The 15,791-nt window shown below is 49.1% G+C and overlaps 2 protein-coding genes across 3 annotated transcripts in view; both read left to right on the top strand.

Moving 5' to 3' along the window:
- The window catches only part of C20H19orf38 (chromosome 20 C19orf38 homolog), a 32,913-nt gene that overhangs the window by 3,506 nt on the left and 13,616 nt on the right, over positions 1-15,791 (top strand). For both annotated transcript variants that reach the window (XM_055371883.2, XM_019015125.3), the window contains exons 2-3: positions 8,519-8,617; positions 10,330-10,638. In XM_055371883.2, coding sequence (XP_055227858.1) covers positions 8,587-8,617; positions 10,330-10,638 — 340 coding nt within the window. In that variant the 5' untranslated portion in view covers positions 8,519-8,586. The remainder of the gene's footprint in view (positions 1-8,518; positions 8,618-10,329; positions 10,639-15,791) is intronic.
- Positions 1,928-2,325, top strand: LOC115932917 (protein Hikeshi-like). Its single transcript, XM_055371897.2, has one exon. It carries the CDS (start codon positions 1,928-1,930, stop codon positions 2,303-2,305), a length of 378 nt encoding a protein of 125 aa, XP_055227872.1. The 3' UTR covers positions 2,306-2,325.

The raw sequence follows: 15,791 nt of genomic DNA on the forward strand, positions 1-15,791 counted from the left end.
CAAGAGGTCTCCCTGTGTTACCCAGACTGGTCTTTAACTCCTGGGCTTAAGTGATTCTCCTGCCTCAGTGCCCAAAGCGCTGAGATTACAGTTGTGAGTCACTGTGCCTGGCCCCACAGTTTCTTTAGCCATTCATTATTGATGGACAGTGGAGTTATTTCAACCTTTTAGCTATTGTGAGTACAGCTGCTGTTAACATGTATGTATGTGTATTTTATTACTTGCGTTCAGTTCTTTGGGGTATAGATCTCGTGGTGGAATTGCTGGATCCTATGGTATTTCTATGTTTAACTTTTTGAGGAACAACCAAAGTGTTTTCCACAGTGGCTGTACTGTTTTCCATTCCCACCAACCACGTATGAGGGTTCCAGTTTCTCTACATCCTCACCAACACTTGTTACTTTGCATTTTGTTTTTTGTTTTGTTTTGTTTTTGAGACAGTCTCACTCCTTCACTTCGGCTGGAGTGCAGTAACTGCAATCTCCATCTCCCAAGTTCAAGTAATTCTGCTGCCTCAGCCTCCCAAGTAGCTGGGATTACAGGCACATGCCAACACACCCAGCTAATTTTTGTAATTATAATAAAGACAGATTTTTGTTTTTGTTTTTGTTTTGTTTTGTTTTGAGACGGAGTCTTGCTGTATTGCCAGGCTGGAGTACAGTGGTACCATCTTGGCTCACTGCAGCGTCTGCCTCGCAGGTTCAAGTGATTCTTCTGCCTCAGCCTCCTGAGTAGGTGGGACTATGGGCGCATGCCACCATGCCCAGCTAATTTTTGTATTTTTAGTAGAGACGTGGTTTCACCATGTTGGCCAGGATGGTCTCAATCTCTTGACCTCGTGATCTGCCTGCCTCAGCCTCCCAAAGTTCTGGGATTACAGGCATAAGCCACTGTGCCCAGCCTAGAGACAGGTTTTTGCCATGTTGACCAAGCTGGTCTCGAACTCCTGACCTCAAGTGATCTGCCCACCTCGGCCTCCTAAAGTGCTGGGATTACAGGCGTGGGCCACTGTGCCCAGCCCTGTTTTGTATTTTTTGTTTGTTTGTTTGTTTTTTTATTATAGCCAACCTAGTGTATGTGCATTTCCCAAATGATTTGTAAGGTTGAGCATCTTTTTATCTGCTTCTCGGTGGTGTGTATATCTTCTTTGGAAAGGTATCCATTCATGTCTTTTGCCCATTTAAAAATTGGGTTGTTCATCTTTTTGTTGTAGGAGGTTTTTTAAACACACATTATAGAGAGGAAAAGATAGAAAAGTGAAACAAAAAAACTTCTCTGGCTGGACGCTCATGCTTGTAATCCCAGCACTTTGGAAGGCTGAAGCCGGAGGATCTCTTGAGCCCAGGAGTTTGAGACCAGCCTTGGCAACGTAGAGAGACTCTCCCGCTCCCACCACCATCTTTACAAAATAATAAAATATTAGCCAGTTGTGGTGGCGTGCACCTATAGTCCTAGCTACTCAGGAGGCAGAGGTGGGAGGCTCGCTTGAGCCCAGGAGTTCAAGGCTGCAGTGAGCCATGATTGGCCCACTACACTCCAGCCTGGGTGACAGTGAGACCCTGTCTCATAAACACACACACAAAAAATACCCTCTCGCGGCCGGGCACAGTGGCTCACGCCTGTAATCCCAGCACTTTGGGAGGCCGAGGTGGGTGGATCACAAGGTCAGGAGATCGAGACCATGTCCCTTGAGTAAACAAAACCAAAAACTCTCCTCCCTAATTATTCACCAAATATTTTTACTGAGCCTCTGACAGTGAATAAAACAGACACTGTCAAAGCCAGGTGGAGTGGCTCACGCCTGTAATCCCAGCACTTTGGGCGGCCAAGTTGGGAGGATCTCTTGAGCCCAGGAGTTCCCGACTAGCCTGGGCAGCATAGTGAGCTCCCATCTCCACAAAAACATTTTTTAAAAAATTAGCTGGGCATGGGAACAATCCCATTTCCTGAGGGAATGGGAGGATCTGTCTACTTTTCTTATCCTGATTCAAATGGAATGCCAGTGTGGCAACTCCTAGGATTTGTCACGAATGGGAAGCCAAGTGCCATCTTCAAAATTTCAGGTCTTAAATCTGGAGAAGGAAGCCAACATCCTTTTGGAGCCATGAATATTGTCCGAACTCCATCTGTTGCTCAGATTGGAATTTCAGTGGAATTATTGGACAGTATGGCTCAGCAGACTCCCGTAGGTAATGCTGCTGTATCCTCAGTTGACTCATTCACTCAGGCCCAGATGACACCAAGCCCATCTGAAATGTTCATTCCGGCAAATGTGGTTCTGAAATGGTATGAAAACTTTCAGTGACGACTAGCACAGAACCATCTCTTTTGGAAAACATAATTTGAATAAAATACTTTTTTTTTTTTTTGAGACGGAGTCTCACTCTGTCACCCAGGCTGGAGTGCAGTGGCGCGACCTTGGCTCACTGCAAGCTCCGCCTCCTGGGTTCACGCCATTCTCCTGCCTCAGCCTCCCGAGTAGCTGGGACTACAGGTGCCCGCTACCATGCCTGGCTAATTTTTTGTATTTTTAGTAGAGATGGGTTTTCACCGTGTTAGTCAGGGTGGTCTTGATCTCCTGACCTCGTGATCCGTCGGCCTTGGCCTCCCAAAGTGCTGGGATTACAGGCGTGAGCCACTGCGCCTGGCTAAAATAATTTTTAATGGAAAAAAAAAAGTAGCTGGGCATGGTGGCACACGCCTGTAGTCCCAGCAACACAGGAACCTGACTCAGGAGGATCGCTTGAGCCCAGGAGGTTGAGGCTGCAGTGAGCCATGATTGCACTACTGCACTCCAACCTGTGCAACAGAGAGAGACCCTGTCTCCAAAAAAAACAGAATTCCAGGTTGTAGATTCCTTTACCATATTGACTCAGGATTTTTCATAGCCACTTTGCCAGCCGGGGACATCTACGGCCGGCAGTGCCCCCTACCACCCGCAGGGGCATGACACTGGAGGCACCCTGCCTCCAGAACTGCTTGAGCAGTTCTCAAGCTCTTGTCCTGCATCCAAGAAGAATGAGGAAATGCTGACAATTGAAGGGTGAGGATGGGAGGAGAATTTTTTTGAGCGACAGAACAGCTCTCAGCAAAGTGGAGATGTGGGGGTGTGGTTTATCTTTCAGTGTGGCTGGATCCGGGGCTTTTTATGGACTCAGAATGGGGAATGTGTGCTGATTGGATTGTGAGTGTGCAAAAAAGGTTAAAGCGAAGACACCACTCAAAGGTGGGTCCAACAGTATAGAAAACCAATTAGGAAAGGGTAGGTATATGCAAACTAGGTGAAGGGTGGGGATCAATCTGAGGAAAGCACACCAAATAGAAGACAGATTCTCTGTCCAGTCCCTGGATTTGACTTGTAGCTTTGCTTTCAGGCTTTAAACTGTCTTTGGCTTGGAGATGGGGTTTCAACAGGGACCTGCCCCTATCTGCCTAGGCATTTGTCTGCCTCTTGCCGCTATCAATAAAAATCAGAAGCCTTCCCTGACCCTGCTGTAGCTGGGTTGAGCCCCCTCGGCCACTGCCTCTGTTACTGCACTTCACCACTGGACTCTCCTTGTCTTCTTGTCTGACTCTTGAACGCTGAGCTCCTTGAGGACAGGAGCCATTTTCATTCATCCTAATGTCTCTGGCACAATTCTGGGAACATGATGATGTTCAGTACTCAGTTGGTGGAAAAAATAAGCCAGGAATCTCTCTTAACTCCATCTCCTGTACACCCAGTATACAGCCACAGAAGTGGCTTGAATGGATGTTTTTTTTCGCTGTCAGGTCAGATGATTGAGAAATATTTATGATGTGCCAAGCATGGTTGGAGACACGGGACACTGCAGGTAACAACACAGACCCCATCCTTGTGCTCCCAGAGGAGGAGGAAAGCTGTGTTAAGATATCATGAAGGCTGGGCATGGCGGCTCATGCCTATAATCCCAACACTTCGGGAGGTGGGCAGATCATTTGAGGTCAAGAGTTCAAAACCAGATTGGCCAACATGGTGAAATCCTGTCTGTACTAAAAATCCAAAAATTAGCCAGCCGTAGTGGTGCATGCCTGTAATCCCAGCTACTCAGGAGGCTGAGGCAGGAGAATCACTTAAACCCGGAAGATGGAGGTTGCAGTGCAGCCGAGATTGCGCCACTGCACTCCAGCCTGGGCGACAAAGTGAGACCCTGTCTGAAAAAAAAAAACGCTAGACACAGTGGCTAACGCCTGTAATCCCAGCACTTTGGGAGGCTGAGGTAGGTGGATTACGAGGTCAGGAGTTCAAGACCAGCCTGACCAACATGGTGAAACCCTGTCTCTACTAAAAATACAAAAATTAGCCAGGCGTGGTGGCGCACGTGTAATCCCCGCTACTCAGGAAGCTGAGGCAGGAGAATCGCTTGAACCCAGGTGGAGTTTGCAGTGAGACGAGATCGCACCACTTCACTCCAGCCTGGGTAACAGAGTGAGACTCCGTCTCAAAAAAAAAAGAAAAAAAATTTAAAAAGCTAGGCGTGGTGGCTCACGCCTGTAATCCCAGCACTTTGGGAGGCCAAGGTGGGAGGATTGCTTGAGCTCAGGAGTTCATGACCAGCCTGAGCAACATAGCAAGACCGTCTCTGTTTAAAAAAAAAAAAAGAAAGGCCGGGTGCAGTGGCTCACGCCTGTAATCCCAGCACTTTGGGAGGCTGAGGCAGGCAGATCACAAGGTCAGGTGATCACGACCATCCTGGCTAACACAGTGAAATCCCGTCTCTGCTAAAAAATACAAAAAATTAGCCGGGCGTGGTGGTGGTCGCCTGTAGTCCCAGCTACTCGGGAGACTGAGGCAGGAGAATGCCGTGAACCCGGGAGGTGGAGCTTGCAGTGAGCTGAGATTGCACCACTGCACTCCAGCCTGGGCGACAGAGCAAGATTCCATCTCAAAAAAAAAAAAAAATGAAGGAGGCTGGGCGTGGTGGTGGCTTACGCCTGTAAACCCAGCACTTTGGGAGCCCAAGGTGGGAGGATTACTTGAGCCCAGGAGTTTGAGACCAGCTAGGCAATGTAGTGAGACCCTGTCTCTACAAAAAAAAAAAAGAAAAAAAAAATTTAGCCAGGTGCAGTGCATGCCTGTGGTCCCAGCTACTTGGAAGGCTGAGGTGGGAGGATCACTTGAGCCTGAGAGATGGAGACTGCATTGAGCCATGATTGTACCACTGCACTCCAGCAGCCTGGGCAAGAAAGCAAGACCTTGTCTCCAAAAAAAAAAAAAAAAGGCATGAGGATGAATTCAATAAATTCAAGAATATTCTGTGTACTACCTTGACCAAATTGTATTAATATTTAGAGAATATTATACCAAACAACTACACCGTGTACTTGAATTTCTAGCATACGTACAATGTGGATCAAGATACCCTGCACCATTCTAAAAAGTCAGTACATTTCAAAGTATTGAAATTATATGGGGTATATTCCCTGACCACAAAGGAGTTAAAAATCATTAACAGTAAGCTGCACCCCAAAAAGCCCAAGTACTTGGGCATTAAGCAACACACATATTCTCTGGATCATAGAAAAAAAAGCACAATGGAAATAAGCAAATATTTCTAACTTAATGACACTCAATATATGAAAATGTGTGGCATGCAGTTAAAACAGTTCTTGGAGGGAAAGGTGTGCCTTTAAATGCTTATTTTAGAAGATAAAGGTGGGCCGGGTGCGGTGGCTCACGCCTGTAATCCCAGCACTTTGGGAGGCCAAGGCAGGTGGATCATGAGGTCAGGAGATCGAGACCATCCTGGCTAACATGGTGAAACCCCATCTCTACTAAAAATACAAAAAATTAGCCATGCATGGTGGCGGGCGCCTGTAGTCCCAGCAACTCAGGAGTCTGAGGCAGGAGAATGGCGTGAACCTGGGAGGCAGAGCTTGCAGTGAGCCGAGATCACGCCATTGCACTCCAGCCTGGGCGACAGAGCAAGACTCCGTCAAAAAAAAAAAAAAAGGGTTTAAAGTTAATGAGCTGCCTGTAATCCCAGCACTTTGGGAGGCTGAGTCAGGAGGATTGCTTGAGCCCAGGAGTTCAAGATCAGGCTGGGTAACATAATAGGACCCTGTCTCTACAATTTTTTTTTTTTTAATTAGCCAGGTGTGGTGGTGGACACCTGTAGTCCCAGCTACTCAGGAGGCTGAGATGGGATGATCTCTTGAGCCCAGCAGGGTGAGGCTGCAGTGAGTCATGATCATGCTGCTTCACTGTAGCCTGAGCAATAGAGCAAGACCCTGTCTCAAAAAAAAAAAGTTTTTTTGTTTTTTTGTTTTTTGAGACAGAGTCTCGCTCTGTTGCCCAGGCTGGAGTGCAGTGGTGTGATCTCAACTCACTGCAAGCTCTCCTTCCCGGGTTCACGCCATTCTCCAGCCTCAGCCTCCCGAGTAGTTGGGACTACAGGCACCCACCACCACATCTGGCTAATTAAAAAAAAAATGTTTTTAATAAAAAGAGTTTATATAAGCATCCATCTTAAGAAGCTATTAATACAAATTTCTGCGGGTGAAGTTTAAATTTAAAAACAAAACATGAGCTAGGAAAAGAAGAGCCAATTGAACATAAGGTAACCAGAAAAAAGGAAAGAATAAAGTCAAGTCAAAAGGCAATAAAATAGAAAATAAAACAACAAATCCAAACTGTGGCACTTTGAAAAGATCAATAACAATGATTAGCTCCTAGGAAGACCGATAAGAGACAAGGAGACTTCGCTAATTTATGTGTCAGGAATGAAAGAAGGAACATCACTACAGACCCTACAGACATTAAAAGGCTAGTAAGGGGATATGAATAACTTTACACCAATACATTTGACAACTCTGATGAAATGAGCAAATTCCTTGAAGATACAAGCATGCCAATTGCAATAAAGGAATATTACAGGGCACTGTGGGAGAATTTAGCTAGGGGATTCTTCTAAGTCCAGAGGGGCCTGGAAAGTTTTCCCAGAAGTGCTATTTAAACTGAGACCTGAAGGAGAAGCAGGATTTGACCAGGTTGACAGAATTGTGTTCCAGGCCAGGGAAATAGTGTGTGCAAAGGCCCTGAGGTTGGATTGAACTTTCTGTGTCCAAAGAAAAAAGTTCACTCTAATGACGCATTTTGGTGTTTGATGACCACACGCCACATCCTTCTTGGGTCCAGACCCCCAAGCAAACCTGACTGGCTTGAACAGAAATGTTTAAAAAGATAAATGCAAACCCAGTAGTAAGAGAAACTTGGAAGTTTCTGGGCTGTAAACAGGAGGCAGTTTATCCTGTGAACTATATCACAAACTATATCCAGAATTGATCTGGAACTGGTATTCCCTTTCATGTGGCTGATCAAACTTCTGAGTCTTTTTCCTCCCTGTAACTTTACCTTGTGAGCATGCACTACCCACTAGGCGTTGCATTTCCTACTACAAGTTCTTTGAATCTAATGTCCACTGCTCTTTTTTTTTTTTTTTTTTTTTTGAGATGGAGTTTCACTCTTGTTGCCCAGGCTGGAGTGCAATGGCACAATCTCAGCTCACCACAATCTCCATCTCCCGGGTTCAAGTGATTCTCCTGCCTCAGCCTTCCGAGTAGTTGGGATTACAGGCGTGTGCCACCACACCCGGCTAATTTTTTGTATATAGTAGAGACGGGGTTTCACCACGTTGGCCTGGTCTCGAACTCCTGACCTCAGGTGATCTGCCCACCTCGGCCTCCCAAAGTGCTGGGATTACAGGCGTGAGCCACCACGTCTGGCCTAATGTCTACTACTCTTAGCCCCATTCTGCAGAGCAGTATACGGAAGCCTCAAAGTAGGTAAGCCATGCCTGAGGTCACAGAGGCCAAGCCCTAACCACCATGTCCTCCCACTCCTGCCCATATTTGTTTAAATGTTGGTGCTGGTTAGGCTATGATTTGTGTCTTGGGCATGGGTTTCCAAACATCCCACTGCTGTCACCCTGTCTCATTCCCAGGAGTTCTCTTAGAAGGAGAGACAAAAGGCTGGGCACGGTGGCTCACGCCTGAAATCCTAGCACTTTGGGAGGCTGGGGCGGGCAGATCATGAGGTCAAGAGATCGAGACCATCCTGGCCAACACAGCAAAACCCCGTCTCTACTAAAAAATACAAAAATTAGCTGTGCATGGTGGCTCCTGCCTGTAGTCCCAGCTACTCAGGAGGCTGAGGCAGGAGAATCACTCGAACCTGGGAGGCGGAGGCTGCAGTGAGCCGAGATCACTCCACTGCACTCCAGCCTGGGCAACAGAGCAAGACTCTGTCTCAAAAAATAAAAATAAAAAAAGAGGAAAAAATCGTGAAAACCACCTAACCATCTCATCCATTTTTTTCCCCTCTAATCTGCAGAACTGCAACCAGAGAGGTGCGTGGGTCTGATGTGTGTTTGGGGAAGGGGTGGGGAGGGGAGAGAGTCCCTTTCAGTGCCCAAGCCTGTGTGTGCAACTTCCTGCCAGTGAGGAAACTCTCAGCTCGAGAATCAGCCCTGGTTCTCCTTTCCCCGATCTGGCCTCACAGGAGGAGTTGGCGGGGAGCCTTGGGCCCCTCTGGCCTCAGCCGGATTTCCCAGCCAAACGCAGGGAGAGATGCCCTGGACCATCTTGCTCTTTGCAGCTGGTGAGTCTGAAGCCCCCCTCTCAGATCCCTCACGCCTTTCCCCCCATCCTCTGTCCACCTTGCCGCTCCAAGGGCAGAAACCAGTGCAGGGGCTGCCATTCTCAGGGCATCGAGGAGGCTGAGCCCTGGGCAGATGGGTTTTCACCCTGAGCCTTGGAAACTCTCCAGCAGTGTTGCTTTTTTCTTGTTAGGCTCCTCATCACCCCCAAGTTTATGAATATCAGAAATATCACCCCTCTGGAGTCAGCTGTGCCCACACCCCATGACTCAGCCCCGCTTCATCTCTGAAGGCTCCTTGAGTGCTGGGGCAGCAGGAGGGTCTACCTAGGGGGATATCAGTGTGGCAGGGGTGGGTGGGGGTTGGAGGCTGGACGAGGGAGGGTTTGTATAGACCTCACCTGGCCAGACACTCTGCTCAGAAGCCTGTGGGCAATCAGGAGAGAGATGGATCCCCAGGAGACCATCCTGCAGGAAGCCGTGCTCCAAAATCCATATTCTTCACCCCAGCCTGGGAAAGGACATAAAAGTCCTCTGCCCTTCCTTCTCCTGCCCTCCCTCTCACTCACCCACTCCCCTTCCTGCCACCCACCTCACTCGCCCCCTCCCTCCTGCCGTGATGGCCTCGTTGCTGCTCCTTTTTTAATATTTTTATTTTTAAATAGAGACAGGGTCTCACTGTGTTCTCCAGGCTAGTCTCAAATTCCTGGGCTCAAGCAGTCCTCCCACCTTGGCCTCCCAAAGTGCTGGGATTACAGGCGTGAGCCACTGCATCAGGTGTTTGCTCCTCCTTAAACACCCCCATTCCCCTTCCATCCCCTGGACCTTTGCCTATGCTGTTCCCTCTGTTGGAACGCCCTTCCCCAGCTCTCCAAATGGGTCCTTCCTCACCACTCAGGACTCAGCTCGTGGGAGGCCAAGGTGGGAGGATCACTTGAGGTGAGGATCTCGGCAACATAGTGAGATCCCATCTCTACACAAAATAAGCAAAATTAGCTAGCCAGGTTCGCCAGCCTGGCCAACACATGGTGAAACCCCGTCTCTACTAAAAATATAAAAATTAGCCAGGCGTGGTGGCACATAGTCCCAGGTACTCAGGAGGCTGAGGCCACTGTACTCCAGCCTGGACGACAAAGCAAGATTTTGTCTCTAAATAAATAAATAAAGTAATAATAAATTAAATAAAAAATAGGAGTATAGTTGTGTTGCTATGTAATAACCAATGCTATTATTGAAAACTGATGGCCAGGCATGGTAGCTCATGCCTATAATCCCAGCACTTTGGGAGGCCGAGGTGGGGGGAATCACACGAGGCCAGGAGTTCGAGACCAGTCTGGCCAATATAGTGAAACCCCATCTCTACTAAAAATACAAAAATTGTCCAGGCATAGTGCCACATGCCTGTAATCCTAGCTACTTGGGAGGCTGGAGAATCACTTGAACCCGGGAGGTGGAGGCTGCAGTGAGCCGAGATCACACCACTACATTCCATCCTGGGTGGCAGAGTGAGACTCCGACTCAAAAAAAAAAGAAAAAAGTAATTCAACTACAGGGAGCCGTCACCATGTGCCAGGCAGTGTGGGGTAGGGTCACTAGCCTCCTGACTCACAGAAAACACAAGGCTGAGGGAGGGTGGTCTACTTGCCCGAGGCCACATAGCCAGGTCAGCCTCCACTCTCACCACGCACCCACCCACCTTACCCTCTGCATCGCAGGCTCCTTGGCGATCCCAGCACCATCCATCCGGCTGGTGCCCCCGTACCCAAGCAGCCAAGAGGACCCCATCCACATCGCATGCATGGCCCCTGGGAACTTCCCAGGGGCGAATTTCACACTGTATCAAGGGGGGCAGGTGGTCCAGCTCCTGCAGGCCCCCACGGACCAGCACGGGGTGACATTTAACCTGAGCGGCGGCAGCAGCAAGGCTCCAGGGGGACCCTTCCACTGCCAGTATGGAGTGTTAGGTGAGCTCAACCAGTCCCAGCTGTCAGACCTCAGCGAGCCCGTGAACGTCTCCTTCCCAGGTAAGGCCCTTCTGTGGGATCTCACTGCCAGGGGCTTCATTTTCTCACATGGACCTCTTGTGTGTACTGTTGACTCAGAGGCCTTCCCAGAAAAAGCCAGGCTTACACCCTGCCAGGACTTACTCGCCTTTCCTTTTTCAATCTTCTCAGCCAGCCCAAAAGGGGATTTGTTGGTTCACTGAGCTGAAGTCAGCTCACAGGGCCGACTTCAGGTATGGCTAGATCCAGGTGCTGAAAGCTGTCAGGGACCATTTGCCCCATCTCTGCTCCACATTCTTCTCCGTCTTATTGTCAGGCAGCCCGTCTCCCTCTTGGTGCCAAAATTGGTGCTGTGATTCTTCCCATTTTGCAGATAAGGAAACTGAGGCACAGGAGGTACACCTTGTACACAGGTAACAGGTAGCCAGTCTGGGATGCCATTGCCTTCCAAAAACCATGAATTACACCTCCGTGACATACATTACTTCCCCTCTTGGCCACATACTTTTTTTGTTTGTTTGCTTTGAGATAGTTATGCTCTTGTTGCCCAGGCTGGAGTGCAGTGGCACGATCTCGGCTCACTGCAGCCTCTGCCTCCTGGTTCAAGCGATTCTTCTGCCTCAGCCTCCTGAGTATCTGGGATTACAGGTGTGTGCCACCATGCCCGGCTAATTTTTGTATTTTTAGTAAAGACAGGATTTCACCATGTTGGCCAGGCCAGTCTCGAACCCCTGACCTCATGATCTGCCTGCCTCAGCCTCCCAAAGTGCTGGAATTACAGGCGTGAGCCACTGCACCTGGCTTTTTTTTTGTTTTTAAGTGAGACAAGGTTGTGCAGACTAGAGGGCAATGGCACAATCATAGCTCACTTCATCCTCCAATTCCTATCCTCAAGTGATCCTCCCACCTCAGCCTCCTAAGTAGCTGGGACTACAGGTGTGCACCACCATGCCCAGCTAATTTAAAAAATTATTTTAGAGATGAGGGTCTAAAATGTTGACCAGGGCCGGACATGGTAGCTCATGCTTGTAATCCCAGTACTTTGGGAAGCTAAGGTAGGTGGATCACCTGAGGTCAGAGCTTAAGACCAGCCTGGCCAACATGGTGAAACCCTATGTCTGTTAAAAATACAAACATTAGCTGGGTGTGGTGGCATGCGTGTGTAATCCCAGCTACTCAGGAGGCTGAGGCAGGAGGATCATTTGAATCTGGGAGGCGGAGGTTACAGTGAGCCAAGACGGTGCCATTGCACTCCAGCATGGGTGACAGAGCAAGATTCTGTCTCAAAAAAAAAAAAAAAAAAGATGTTGACCAAGCTAGTCTTGAACTCTTAACCTCAAGTGATCCTCCCACCTCGGCCTCCAGAGTAGGTGGGATTACAGATGTGAGTCACCATGCCCAGCATGAGCCACATAAGGTTTCTGAGCACTTACTATGCACCAAGAACTGTCTTTGGGCTTGCCCAAAGACATTTCAGGCTGACATTCCAGGCGGATGAGGACAGATGATAAACATGAAATCCAATATATATTCAACCTGCCAGCAGAGCACCAGATGAAATCCACCTGGGTGAGGATGTCATTATTTGAAGTAGAGTAGGGCGACTGGCCCCATGTTCTAATGGTCAGCCCTCTGGACTCTGAAGTAGAGTAGGGCAATCAGGGAAGCCTTCTCTGAGGAGGTGGCATTTGAGCAAAAAACTGAATGATGAGGAGGAGCCAACCATGTGGATATCCAGGGCATGTGTTGCAGGCAGAGGATACAGGATGTGCAAAGGCCCCGAGGCTGAAACTTCCCTGGTGTGTCTGAGGAGCCCAGTATGGCTGAAGGATGGTGAACAAGGAGGAAAATGGGGAGAGGCGGGGCAGGGAGTTCACCAGGAGGATCGTGGGGGGTCTTGTAGACCACAGCAAGGATTTGATCTTTTCACCTGAGTGAGACGGGAACCCTGGCACGGCCGATGTCCTTTTCTGATCTCTGAATGAGGAGGCTGGACATGGGTTATGGGTCAAGAAGCAGGAGGGAGGAGCCTTTGGTGGCCTTCTGTGTTACCATCAGTCAGAACTTTCCTGGCCGGGTGCAGTGACCCACGCCTATAAGCCCAGGACTTTGGGAGGCTGAGGCAGGAGGATTCCTTGAGCCAAGGAGTTCAAGATCAGCCTGGGCAACATAGTGAGACCCTGTCTCTACAAAAAAAAAAAATTTAATTTTATTTTTTTTTTAGATAGGGGTCTTGCTTTGTTGACCAGGCTAGAGTGCAGTGGCGCAATCACAGCTCACTGCAGCCTCCACTTCCTGGGCTCAATCAATCTTCCCTTCTCAGTCTCCCTAGCAGCTGGGACTACAGCCGTGCACCACCACGCCTGGCTAATACTTCTATTTTTTGTAAAGACAGGGACTCACTGTGTTGCCCAGGTTGGTCTCTAACTCCTGGGCTCAAGTGATCCCACCACTCAGCCTCCCAAAACATCGGAATTGCATGAGCCACTGTGCGCCTGGCTCCCAGCCAATTTTTTTTTTTTTTTTTTTTTGAGACCGAGTCTCACTCTGTCGCCCAGGCTGGAGTGCAGTGGTGTGACCCCAGCTCACTGCAATCTCTGCCTCTGAGGTTCAAGCAATTCTCCTGCCTCAGCCTCCCAAGTCTCACTGCAACCTCTACCTCTGAGGTTCAAGCAATTCTCCTGCCTCAGCCTCCCGAGTAGCTGGGATTACAGGCATGCACCACCATGCCCGGCTACTTTTTGAGTTTTAGTAGAGATGGGGTTTCACAATGTTGGCCAGGCTGCTCTCAAACTCCTGACCTCAGGTGATCTGCCTGCCTCGGCCTCACAAAGTGCTGGAATTACAGGCGTGAGCCACCATGCCCGGCTCCCCCCAATTTTTTTTTTTTTTTTTTTTGAGACAGTCTCGGTCTGTTGCCCAGGCTGGAGTACAGTGGCACGATCTCGGCTCACTGCAACCTCTGCCTCCCGGGTTCAAGCGATTCTCCTGCCTCAGAGCCTCCCGAGTAGCTGGGACTACAGGCACGTGCCACCATGCCCAGCTAATTTTTTGTGTTTTTTTTTTTCAGTAAGAAGGGGTTTCACAGTGTTAGCCAGGATGATCTCAATCTCCTGATCTCGTGATCCGCCCACCTCGACCTCCCAAAGTGCTGAAATTACAGGCGTGAGCTACCCCGTCCGGCTAATTTTTTTTTTTTTTTAATTAGGTGGGCCTGCTGGCATGTGTGAGTAGGCTGAGGCAGGTGGATCACTTAAGCCGGGGAGGTAGAGGATATAGTGAGCCATGATCGCACCACTGCATTCCAGCCTGGGTGACAGAGGGAGACCCTGTCTGTAAAAACTTTTTTTTTTTTTTAATTTTTGAGACAGAGTCTCACTCTGTCGCCCAGGCTGAAGTGCAGTGGCCCAATCTCGGCTCACCGCAACCTTTGCCTCCCAGGCTCAAGCGATTCTCGTGCCTCAGCCTCCCGAGTAGCTAGGATTACAGGCGCCAACCACCACACCCTGCTAATTTTTGTATTTTTTAGTAGAGATGGGGTTTCACCATGTTGGCCAGGGTGGTCTTCAACTCCTGACCTCAAGTGATCCGCCCACATCGGCCTCCCAAAGTGCTGGGATTACAGCCATGAGCCACCACGCCTGGCCCAAAAAAACTTTTAAAAAGAACTTTTTCACTGCAAAAAATAATCTTGTTGCCAGCAGAGGCCAACACGCAGCTATGACAGGGCAGTTCTCTGTCCTTCCCGGCCTCAGGATCCTCTATCAAAGGCCCCCTTCTCTCACCTTGGCCTTGTGGTCTTGGAGTAGGGAGCTGACAACACCCCTTCTGCCCCAGGTGAATCAATGAACAAGGCTGACATTGTGAGAATACCAAGTGTCTGTCTTCTTCCCTCTTCTGGCTTAGCTCCCCGCCTCCCTTGGGGTCAGGGCATCTCCTCTTTCTCCAGGAAGGGGAAGCCAAGTCCTGTGCTGAGAAGGTGACTCTGGAACTGCCACTCCCATGCCTGTGTGACTAGCTTCTGGGTGGATCTCAGGGTCTACCTTTGGGCTGGGGGTGGATGTCATCTGGCCACTGGCACCCAGACTGCAAGTAATAAAAACCTGACTCACACTGGCTCTACCAGCAAGAGGGGATTTGTTGGTTCACTGAGCTGAAGTCAGTTTACATGGCTGACTTCAGATATGGCTGGATCCAGGTGCTGAAAAATGACAGAAAGCATTTGCCTTCTCAGCTCCTCTTCTGTCTTATTCTCAGGTAGTTTCTCCCCCTCATGGAGGCAAGATTGTGCCCTGAAGCTTCAGATATATATTCTTTTTTTTTTTTTTTTGAGACAGATTCTAGCTGTGTCACCCAGACTGGAAGGCAATGGCCCAATCTCGGCTCACTGCAACCTCCACCTTTTGGGTTCAATCGATTCTCCTGCCTCAGCGTCCCAAGTAGCTGGGATTACAGGCACGTAACACCTGGCTAATTTTTGTATTTTTAGTAGAGACGAGGTTTCACTGTGTTGGCCAGGTTGATCTCGAACTCCTGACCTCAGGTGATCCACCCACCTCAGTCTCCCAAAGTGCTGGGATTACAGGCGTGAGCCACCGTGCCCAGCCATCTCTTTTTTTGTTTGTTTCTTCAGATGGGGTCTCTCTATGTCACCCAGGCTGGAGTGCAGTGGCACGATCTCAGCTCAGTGCACCCTCCACTTCCCGGGTTCAAACTATTCTTGTGCCTCAGCCTCCGAAGTAGCTGGAATTACAGGTGTGCACCACACCTGGCTAATTATTTGTGGGGTTTTGTTGTTTTTTGTTTTGTTTCTTTTTGAGACAGAGTCTTGCTCTGTCACCCAGGCTGGAGTTCAGTGGCGCCATCTCAGCTCACTGCAACCTCCACCTCCCGGGTTCAAGTGATTCTCCTGCCTCAGCCTCCTGAGTAAGTGGGACTACAGGCACGTGCCAGCACGCCTGGCTAATTTTTTGTATTTTTAGTAGAGACGGGGTTTCACAGTGTTAGCCAGGATGGTCTCGATCTCCTGACCTAGTGATCCACCTGCCTTGGCCTCCCAAAGTGTGGGGATTACAGGCGTGAGCCACTGCGCCTGGCCAATTATTTATATTTTTAATATAGACAGAATTTCCCTGTGTTGGCTAGGCTGGTCTTGAGCTCCTGGCCTCAAGTAA

This window comes from Gorilla gorilla, chromosome 20 (genome assembly GCF_029281585.2).
Source record: "Gorilla gorilla gorilla isolate KB3781 chromosome 20, NHGRI_mGorGor1-v2.1_pri, whole genome shotgun sequence".
In the NCBI taxonomy this organism is placed as follows: Eukaryota; Metazoa; Chordata; class Mammalia; order Primates; family Hominidae; genus Gorilla; species Gorilla gorilla.